The sequence below is a fragment of the Ailuropoda melanoleuca genome, chromosome 2 (assembly GCF_002007445.2).
Source record: "Ailuropoda melanoleuca isolate Jingjing chromosome 2, ASM200744v2, whole genome shotgun sequence".
NCBI lineage: Eukaryota > Metazoa > Chordata > Mammalia > Carnivora > Ursidae > Ailuropoda > Ailuropoda melanoleuca.
Window position 1 is genome coordinate 7,532,627 of NC_048219.1, and position 10,815 is coordinate 7,543,441.

The window sequence follows — 10,815 nt, forward strand, 5'->3', positions numbered from 1 at the left end:
AAGAGGCTCTAACTCTGAAAGGTCTACCTCCGGCCCAGCTCTCTCTTCCCTGAACTCTGTCTGGGCACTAGCACTTGGGTGTTTCATAAACACCTCATGCTCAGTGTATCTGCATATGAACTCATCTTTCCTGCCTCACCCACACTGCTTTGTGTTTCCTAGCTCAGAAAAAAGCACTACCATGGCCACCCCAAGGTAGACATCTAGACACCTGTGACTCCTTCTATCTTTAGCTCTGGTTAGTCATCAAATTGTTCTCTTTTGTATTTTTAAAATCTGTCTTTTGTCCTGTAATTATCTCTCAGCTGGAGTTGTGCCAAAGCTCCTAAGCTGGTCTTCTTTCTCCAGGTTCTCCTTTCTCAAGCTTTTCTCCACATTGCAGCCAGAGTGATCTTTTTATAGCTCACAAATGTTCTTTAAGTCTAGCACACAAAGTCCTCCAGGGTCTGGGCCTTACTCCTTCCCCAGACTCATTTATTTTGGCCCCTTACCTCAGATTCTATACCCTAATTCTATTTAACTTAGTGTCCTTTTAAACGTGCTGTTCCCTTCACCTGAAATTCCCTTTTCTCCCTTCTTTATCTAACATCTATTGATCCTTCAAGTAGGCATTGCTTACCTTTTCCAGGAATCCTTCACTGATGCCCCCAAGATGGACCAAGTGTCCTGCTTGCTTCCAAAGGGGTTGAGCAATTGATACCTAATTTTCCTATTGAATCATATTACATGGTAGACACCTTAGTTTAACCCTCTGATTCCCACAACTTACCTATAAATTCTTTTGAGGGTAGAGATAGAGCTAACAGCTAACAAAATGTCTAGAACAGTCTAGAATTTCAAGAAGTGTTCAATATAAAAAAATGAATGGGGTACTGTAGGTTACAGCAAGAGAACTAGACTTACAAGTGTTAGTACAGTACAGTAATTAAGACAGAGGGCTCAAGTCAACGTTTTACATTGGTATTACAGCCTCCCCGCTCCTTTGCATGTTATGTAACAACTAGTTGCCTGGATTTCCCCATTAGTAAAATTAGAGTAACTATTATTCTTGGCTCATAGGCCTGCTGTGAGGATCAAATTTAAAATTTTGACATATTCATTATTTTTTGCATTAAATTTGTAAAATATCGCATTAAAATAGTATTTATCTTAGCCAATGAGTTTCTGGTGTCCCTTTTTTTCTCTCCAGTAGAGTACCTCATTCACTTCACTCTAGTCCTCACTTTGTCTACACTTTATATGCTTGACAAATATTAGCAGCATTCAATAAACATTTGTTGAATTTATTTATCTCCCTATATTTTCAAATATGCAGTACAGTGAACAAATATTAAGTGTATTGCTGAGCTCCCTAATTGTTCAGAACATTATGCTTCGCAGCAAAGGGTGTCTTTTCACCCTTATGCATCCAACAAAATGTTCGTTTTGTTAAGTCTCCCTTTCCCTGTTTTCCGCAGCTCCCTTCCCCAGGCTCTCTTTCGCCCCTGTCAGTCTCAAGAGATTTCCTAGACAAAAACAGTCCAGATCATCAAACTTGAAAAAATATTTTCCTATAGGACAGCCTATAACGTCAAGCCGCCCCAGTAAATCCCAGGGGACCCTCCAACGGAGGCCGCCATCTTCCATACGGCGGCATTGCGTCTCGCGCATGCGCTTCTGTTTGCGAGGCTGCAAAGAGGGAGATTTTATCCCTTCTCGGCACCCTTACGTCGCGGGGCACTGGCGTCAAGATTTACGCGACGTCCGTTTCTTGCTGGAAGTGGGAAGACGAGGAGGTGGTGTTGCATTATCCAGGGGGCTTTAATTTTAGGGCTGGGGGTTAATTTTTCAAAATCTCCGAGGTGCTGGGGTGGGTATATTACCCACTTTACGAGAAGAGACTAGAGTGCGCTCGGGGGAGTGTTTATAGTGTAAGTGGGTACGTGTCTTTGATGCTGTTTTAAGGGGACCTGAACCATCCTTTTCAGAGAACTTCACGCTTCCGCCTTGCTCTTTTTGAAAGGCGTTTTCAGAGAGGCGGATCGCCTAGATTTTAGATTGATTCAAGCTCTGCCACCGACTTGCTGTAGTCCTTGGGCCCCCTTCCGAGTCTTAGTATCTTCATCTATAAATTGAAGAGTAGACAAAGTCTTTATTAAGTCACCTTTCAGTTCTGAATGGTATTACATGTCCGAGCCACAAAGTTTTGGGGGTTAAATATCGTTGGCCCCATTTTATAAGGAGGACATTGAGTCCCAGGTTTGATGACTCCCTCAAGATTGCCCAGAAAACTTTTAGAAATTTCAGACAGACATTGAGACTAGAAGATTATGCTGTAACTCCACGACCACTACTCCTTTGTGTATTTCAGTATCATCAGTTCCTGAAACTGGCCTATAAAAGCTACTCAAAAAGTTTGAATGGATGAATGAATCTTTTGATATCAGGGCCAATGACACAAGCAGATCTGTTGTTTCTCTCCCACTCTAATGTGTTAACAATGTAACACTTCTCTAGGTGTTTCTTCTGCTTTACTTGACTGGGGACTCTGAAACCAGTTCTGTTGTCTTCAACTTAATCGGACACCATGGAGGCACCTCCAGTCACTATGATGCCTGTCACTGGAGGCACCATTAATATGATGGAATACCTGCTGCAGGGTAAGTGAACCAGGCAACATAGATGACCTGTTTTCCTCTTTCTGTTCATCATCTGTGGGGAGGAGAGGCTGTTATACAAAGGCAGCCTGCATGATTTCTGGCATTCAGTAGACAGCAACTTTTTAAAAAAAAATTTAAACATTAATTATGGTCATAAACACATAACATTCAATTAAGTGTACAATTCAGTAGTGTTAATTATATTCACATCGTTGTATAACTGATCTCTAGAACTTTTTCATCTTGCAGAACTGAAACTCTGTACCCTTTAAACACTAATTGCTCCTTTCCCCTCCCCTCAGCCCTTGGCAACCACCTTTCTGCTTTGTTTTTGATTTTGACTACTTCAGATATTTCATATGAGTGGAATCATATGGTGGTTGTCTTTTTATGACTGACTTCTTTTACTTAACATAATGTCCTCAAGGTTCATCCCTATTGTAGCATGTGACAGGATCCCCCTTTTTAAAGCTGAATAACATTTCATTTTGTGTATATACTACATTTTCTTTATTCATCTGTCATTTGGGTTGCTTTTGCCTCTCAGTTATCGTGAATATTGCTGCAGCAAACATGGGTGTGCAAATATCTCTTCAAGATCCTGCTTTGAGGGGCCCCCTGGGTGGCTCAGTTGGTTGAGCATCTGCCTTTGGCTCAGGCCGTGATCTCAGAGTCCTGGGATGGAGCCCCACATTGGGCTCCCTACTCAGTGGCAAGTCTGCTCCTCCCTCTCTCTCTGCCCCTCCCCCCAGCTTCTGCTCTCTCTCACTCTCAAATAAATAAAATCTTAAAAAAAAAAAAAAAAAAAAGATCCTGCTTTGAATTTTTCATATATGCCCAGAAGTGGGATGACTGGATCATATAATTCTATGATACTGTTATTAGCTCTGTCTTATAGATCAGGAAGCAGGTAAAGTGGGGTGCCTGGGTGGCTCAGGTCATGATTCCAGGGTCCTGAGATCAAGCCCTGAGTCAGGCTCCCATGCTCAGCAGGGAGTCTGCTTCTCCCTTTCCCTCTCCACCCCTCACTCGTCCTCGCTCTCTTTCTCTCTCTCTCAAATAAATAAAATCTTTAAAATAAAATAAAAAGAATGTAAATTAAAAAAAAAAAAAAAAAGGTAAAGTGACTTGCCCAGATGAGAAAACTCAAGATCCAGAGAGGCTAGTGATTTTCAGGAGATCATACAATGTTTTGTGGAAGAGTTTAGACTTTAATTCAGATCATCCATTTAGTAACTTAATATGAACAACATTATGTTATTAATTTTCACTTCTTAAGCTACCTCTCCTTCAGTCTTTCCCAACCGATTAAGTGCCAGTGTCATTCACCAGCATGAACCAAGCATTTAGGAGTCAGTCACTGTTTTTCACTTTATCCCCACATCAAGTCCATCTCTTAAGTCCTATTCATTTTACTTCCAACATATATTTTAAATAAGTATTTTTTCCACCTGCAGTGCCACACCCGGTTTATCATCCCCCACTTGAACTACTTCAGTAAACTTTTACTTATTACATTGTTTCCACTTCTGATTATCTCTGTTCCCACACCAACAGGTAGTCATCTTTTTATTTTTTTTATTTATAATTGTGGTTTTTTTAGATTTTTTTTATTTATTTGACACAGAGAGAGAGAGAGACAGCAAGCACAGGCAGGGGGAGCGGCAGGCAAGGGAGAAGCAGGCTCCCTCCTGAGCAGGGAGCCTGATGGGCTCAATCCCAGGACCCTGGGATCATGATCTGAGCCAAAGGCAGCCACTTAACTGACTGAGCCGCCCAGACATCCCTATTATTGGTATTTTTTTAAGTAAATTTTGTGCCCCCAATGTGGGGCTTGAACTCAGGACCTGAAGATCGAGAGTTGGATGCTCGTAGTGCCTGGGTGGCTCAGTTGGTTGAGTGTCTGACTGCGGATTTCGGTTCACGTCCTGATCTCAGGGTCACGGGATCAAGCCCCGTGTCAGGCTCTGTGAGTCTGATTCTTTCCCTCTCCCTCGCCCTTCTCCATGTGTGCTCTCTCTCAAATAAATAAATAAATCTTAAAACAAAACAAAAAAAGGAGTTGCAGGCTCTGCCAACTGAGCCTGGTAACAATGTAACACTTCTCCAGGTGTTTCTTGTGCTTTACTTGACTGGGGACTCCAAAACCAGTTCTGTTCAACTTAGACACCATGAAGGCACCTGCAGTCACCATGATCACTGTCACTAGAGACACTATTAATACGATGGAGTGCCTGCTGCAGGGGACCTACCAGGCATCCCCAGTAGACATCTTTTTTTTTTTTTAAGATTTTTTTAAATTTATTTGACAGAGAGAAACAGCCAGCGAGAGAGGGAACACAAGCAGGGGGAGTGGGAGAGGAAGAAGCAGGCTCCTGGCGGAGGAGACTGATGTGGGGCTCGATCCCAGAACGCCGGGATCACGCCCTGAGCCGAAGGCAGACGCTTAACGACTGTGCCACCCAGGTGCCCCCCCAGTAGACATCTTTTTAAATAATTGTTTTATTATTTAAAAATTCAAACATAGAGACTAATATAGTAAAGAGTCCATTTCCATCATCTAGATTTCAGTTTGTATCATTTTGCCATATTTGCTTTTTTCTTTTGCTGTTTTTTTTTTAAAGTTTTTTTTTTTTTTTTAAGAGAGGGAGGGGCGGGGGGGGGGCAGAGGGAGAGGGAGAGAGAGAATCTTAAGCAGGCTCCACTCCCAGCACAGAGCCCAACACAGGACTTAATCTCACAACCCTGAGATCATGACTTAAGCCGAAATCAAGAGTTGAACGCTTAACTGACTGAGCCCCCCAGGCGCCCCTTAAGGCTGTATATTTAAGTAATCTCTACACCCAACGTTAGGCTCAAACTTACAACTCCGAGATCAAGAGTCCTGCTCCACCGACGTAGCCAGCCAGGTGCCCCTCTTTTGCTGTTCTTAAAGAAAATTTCTGACCTCATAACATTTTACCGCTAAGCTCTTCAGTATGCATCTCTAAAAAAAAAAGGATATTTTTCTTCGTAACCTTAATACCATCATTATCTTTTTTTTTTTTTAAAGATTTTATTTATTTATTCGACAGAGAGAGAGACAGCCAGCGAGAGGGAACACAAGCAGGGGGAGTGGGAGAGGAAGAAGCAGGCTCATAGCGGAAGAGCCTGATGTGGGGCTCTATCCCAGATTGCTGGGATCACGCCCTGAGCTGAAGGCAGACGCTTAACAGCTGTGCCACCCAGGCGCCCCAGCCATCATTATTATCTTAAGAAAATTAATAATATATTTTAATGTCACCTAACATCTAGTCCATATTCAAAAGTTTCTCCCCAGTTGTCCCCAAAATGTATTTTGTAAACAGGATACAATCAAGTATCATGCATTACATTGGATAATTGTGCCTCTTAAGTCTCTGAATTTGGACCAGTCTCCCCTCAGCTACACTTTTTTTCCCCTCATGACCATGTCTTGTTGAGCCCATACCAGTTTTCGTGGAGTAATCCTTTGAAAATGTAAATCCAGTCATGTCTTTCCCTGTTTTGTTGAAAATAAAGTGTGGCGCACATAGCTGCCGAGTGACCTTTGGATAAAATACCACCTTCACCACGGACTGTATGTCGGGCCTACACTGCTGTGGCCCAGGCCAAATCCTCACTTCATTCTCATCTTCCTTCTTGCTCACAGCACTTCAGATACCCTGATACCTTTCCATTTTCTTTAATTGCCCAGGCCCGTTCCTGCCTCTGTGCCTTAGCACTTGATGATCCCTCTGGCCCAGTACTTTTCTTCAGCTCTTCAAATGACCATCTCATTTTCATCCTTCAGGTTTCAGCTCAATTGCATCCCCTTAGGGAGACCTTCTCTGACTCCAGCCCCTCAGAGAGGTCTTCTCTTCTCCACCCCCACCAGTTGCTATCTATCCCATCTCCCTTCTATTTCCTTGTATTTCTGTTTGTTTACTAACTTATTTTTTGTTTCCCCCACTGAATTGTAGTCTCCATTAGGGCATGGACCCCTACTTCCTAGCATAGTGCCTAGAACAGCATTCAAGAATATAGGTTGAATGAACCAACACTCACAAAGCTTTGAGGAATGGGGTCACCTGGGTAGCTCAGTCTGTTACGTCTGCCTTCAGCTCAGTTCATGATCCCAGGACCTGCATTGGGCTCCCTGTGGGAGCCTGCTTCTCCCTCTCCCTCTGCCTGCTGCTCCCCCTGCTTGTACTCTCTCTCTCCCTGTCCAATAAATAAATAACATCTTTAAAAAAAAAAGTTTGAAGAATGAACAAACACATGTCTGATACTGTCCTGAATGTAGGGTACAATGTATTGAATGTAGGACTTGTTCCCTGCTCCCATGATCTTCTGTCCTTTTATTACTGGGATCTGATCTGTTATTTTTCCTACAATGCTCCCCATTTCCAAAAATTCAGTCCTTTGAGTCTCACTATCAATATTTACTATAGTAACAATATATACTGTTATTTATTTTAACAAATTTATTCAGTATGTATTTGAATATGTTCCTAGCACTGGAGTATCAGCAATGGAGGAAGAAAGATGAATAAAGTATCAATATACAATTGATATATTGAAAGATGACTAAAGAGTCGAGGTGATAATGCTAAAGAAAACTAAAGCAGGGAGGTGGAAAGAGATTGGAGGGAGATGTGCTGTCTTATATAGGGTGATCAGAAAAGATATCTCTGATAAAGTGACACTTGAGCAAAGACCTGAAGAAAGTGATGGGGTGAGGCATGCAGATACTGGTGAGAAAAATTTTCTGTGTGTAGGGACTAAGGGAAGAGGCTCTGAAGAGAAATACTTTATCATATACTTGGCATTTTCAGGAAACAACAGGAAGATCACTGTGGCTGGAGAAAGTGATCTAGGGAGATAGTAGAAGGAAATGATGTTGGACTGGTAGCAGAGACTACAATGTTTCGTGCCTTGTAGACGCTGGTAAAGACTTTGGGATTTATTCTGAATGACACAGGAAGGGTCATTTTGGGATTTATTCTGAATGACACATTGAAGGGTTCTGAGCAGTGAAGTGTCATTTTCTGTCTTATATTCTAAAAAGACCACTTGGCTGTTGTGTGGAGAAGAGAAGAAGCAGGCAAGGGTGGAAGCAGACTATTGAAACAACTAGGCAAGAAATGAACGAAACTTGGACTAGATGGAAATGAATGAGAAGTGAGAAGTGGTTGGATTCTGCATTATTTTAAAAATATGGATTGGGTGTAAGATATGGGGGAAAGAAAGGTGTCAGGGTGATTCTGTGGTTTGGAGCCTGGGCGACTGGAAGCAGAGAGTTTCCATTTACCGTGATGGAGAAGACTGCAGGAGGAATAAGATTATGGAGGAAAAGCCAGCAGCTGGATACTGAACGTATGAAGGTGAAGATGTCTGTTACGCATCCGAGTGGAGAAGCTGAGGAGACAGTTGGATGGCTATATGAGTCTGTAGTTAATGAGATAAATACGGAGTCCTCAGGGCATAAGTGATATTTAAAGCCATAGCACCAAATTAGGTCACCTTGGGAGGAAGAAAGTGTTGATAAAGAGGACCAGGATTGAGTCCTAGGATCCTCCAGTATTTAGGCAAGATGAGAAAAACCCAGCAGAGTAGACTTAAAAGGAATGGTCAGTGAGTTAGGTGAAGAACAAAGAGAAGAGTTGTGTCCCAGAGGCCAAGGGAAGAGTAGATTTCAAGGTGGGTTTCATCTAACAACTATGCCAGATGCTGCTGGGAGGGTGAATAAGATGAGATCAAAAATCAGCGTATTTCTATGGAGCATTTCATTCTCTTTCACTTAAATTTGTTACATAAAAAGGAAATGTTATAATCTACAGATGGAAAACTTGTGTTGCTGGAAATAGAAGATAATTTTTCGAATAAATGACAAGAGTATTATTATTATTATTATTATTATTATTATTATTATTATTATTATAGATAGGTACTGTTGTTCAAGCCTCTGAGCCCAGAGCCCGCTGGCAATTAGCTTTTAGGGAAGGCCTAAAGACTTTCTAGTACCAGCGTAAGACAGTGCAAAAAACTGAAAGGGAATTAACTTTCTCATAATGTTATCCAATACCTTGGCAGCATAACCCCTCTGAAATCTCATCTATTGGACTTATGCTTGACAAACACTGCACTAAACTGTTTTGGTTTTTCACTTAAGTTTTTTCAACCTTTTGCTAATCCCAGTACCCAAAATGAAAGATGGGACTCAGCAGTGCTCTTTCCTTCTTTAGGAAGTGTTCTAGATCACAGTTTGGAAAGCCTCATCCACCGCCTTCGTGGTTTGTGCGACAACATGGAACCCGAGACTTTCCTTGACCATGAGATGGTGTTCCTCCTTAAGGGCCAGCAGGCTAGTCCATTTGTTCTAAGGGCCCGGCGTTCTATGGATAGGGGAGGAGCACCCTGGCATCTGCGCTACCTGGGACAGCCGGAAATGGGAGACAAGAACCGCCACGCCCTGGTGCGAAATTGTGTAGACATTGCCACATCTGAGAACCTCACTGACTTCTTGATGGAAATGGGCTTCCGCATGGACCATGAGTTTGTCGCCAAGGGTCACTTGTTCCGTAAGGGTATCATGAAGATCATGGTGTACAAGATCTTCCGCATCCTGGTGCCGGGAAACACAGACAGCACCGAGGCCTTGTCACTTTCCTATCTTGTGGAGCTCAGTGTCGTCGCGCCAGCTGGGCAGGACATGGTCTCTGATGACATGAGGAACTTTGCCGAGCAGCTGAAACCTCTGGTTCACCTCGAGAAAATAGACCCCAAGAGGCTCATGTGACTAAGACAGTCTGTCTGCCACCGGGACCTGTCCTCACCTGTTACAAAAAGATGTTATAAATGCCCCATTTCACCACTGCCAGCCAGGCATTCTTCCCCCAGAAAGGAGGACCTTGAGGACTTCGCTGGTTCTTTACACTGTTTTCCCCATGTGGCAAGTTCACCTTTGTGACAGCCTTTCCAAATTAAAGGCTTAGGATAACATGAAGAATCTGTCCAGTCCCTCTGTATATAGTGGGAGAAACTGGAATAAATTAGCTTTTAGAAAGGAAAATCTTTTAATTGTTTTGCTGTTTGTGTATAAGGTTTATAAAGTAGAGACTTCAAGCTTATATTGTGTGGTAATAAAGGCTATGAAGAGAAACATATGTGGCTCCAGTTCTTTATCACCCTGCTAATTTGGGGTGGATTCGCTACCAGTTGGAACAAAAAAAAATGAGAGTTTTTAGTTTTAATTCAGAACATTAGTCTATAGTGTCCTTCTCTAAAAACACAAAACTTCATTTAAATAGGGAAATTTAGGCAGAGATTAATTAGCTTTCCCTGGGCTATCCAAATGCTAATTAGCAGAGATGGCATGTAAATATTGATAATTATAATTGCTATGTGTATCCCATCATGTGGATTTTCCATAACTTAATTGATTCCCCTACTTTGGGATTTTTAGTTTGTTCCCAGTTTTTGGCTTTTATAAACATCCTCTAGGGGCGCCTGGGTGGCTCAATGTGTTGAGCATCTGACTCTTGGTTTCGGCCCAGGTTGTGATCTTAGGGTCATGGGATTGAGCCCCGCGTAGGGCACCATGCTGGGTGCAGAATCTGCTTGAGATTCTCTCTTTCCTCTGCCCTTCCCCCTGCCCCCATGCCCGCTTGCTCTCTAAGATAAATCGATAAAAATCTTTAAAAAAAAAAGAAAAAAACAGGTGCCTGGGTGGCTCAGTCGTTAAGCGTCTGCCTTCAGCCCAGGGTGTGATCCAGGGGTCCTGGGATCGAGCCCCACATCGGGCTCCCTGCTCCTCTGGGAGCCCTCTTCTTCCTCTCCCACTCCCCCTGCTTGTGTTCCCTCTCTCGCTGGCTGTCTCTCTCTCTGTCAAATAAATAAATAAAATCTTAAAGAAAAAAATCCTGTAATGCTAGTGTTTTTAATAAAATCTGTTGACATCTATGACTGTTCTTTAGGATAAATTCTAGGGAACTGCTGAGTCAAAGAGTATGCACTATTTTAAGACTTACGCCATGCATTGCCAAATGCCTTCCAGAAACGTCCCAGTTTTCACTCCTACCAGCTGTAAATGAGGTTCCAAAAAATGTTGCCAAAACTGGGTGTGACTATGAAAACTTGTTTTTCCCATTTGATGGTAAATGGTAGTTTGAATTTT

General features: G+C 42.5%; 1 protein-coding gene across 3 annotated transcripts; it reads left to right on the forward strand.

Moving 5' to 3' along the window:
- The first annotated feature begins 1,679 nt into the window (after positions 1 to 1,679).
- Positions 1,680 to 9,776, forward strand: MED18 (mediator complex subunit 18). Of its 3 annotated transcripts, none has more exons than XM_011229150.3 (3): positions 1,680 to 1,775; positions 2,497 to 2,639; positions 8,885 to 9,776. In XM_011229150.3, the coding sequence occupies exons 2-3, from the start codon at positions 2,567 to 2,569 to the stop codon at positions 9,436 to 9,438; spliced, it is 627 nt and encodes a 208-aa protein (XP_011227452.1). In that variant the 5' UTR covers positions 1,680 to 1,775; positions 2,497 to 2,566; the 3' UTR covers positions 9,439 to 9,776. The 3 variants fall into 3 exon arrangements, with proteins under 3 accessions (XP_011227452.1, XP_002913377.1, XP_011227439.1); XM_002913331.4 differs by having other exon boundaries at positions 1,742 to 1,910; XM_011229137.3 differs by having other exon boundaries at positions 1,743 to 1,918.
- Positions 9,777 to 10,815: the final 1,039 nt, after the last annotated feature.

What these genes read in the sequence shown, in the direction of transcription:
- MED18 (XM_011229150.3), top strand. Translation starts at nt 2,567, where the DNA reads ATGGAGGCACCTCCAGTCACTATGATGCCTGTCACTGGAGGCACCATT. An exon ending in GATGGAATACCTGCTGCAGG is followed by an intron (nt 2,640 to 8,884) that starts GTAAGTGAACCA and finishes TTCCTTCTTTAG; the next exon opens with GAAGTGTTCTAGATCACAGT.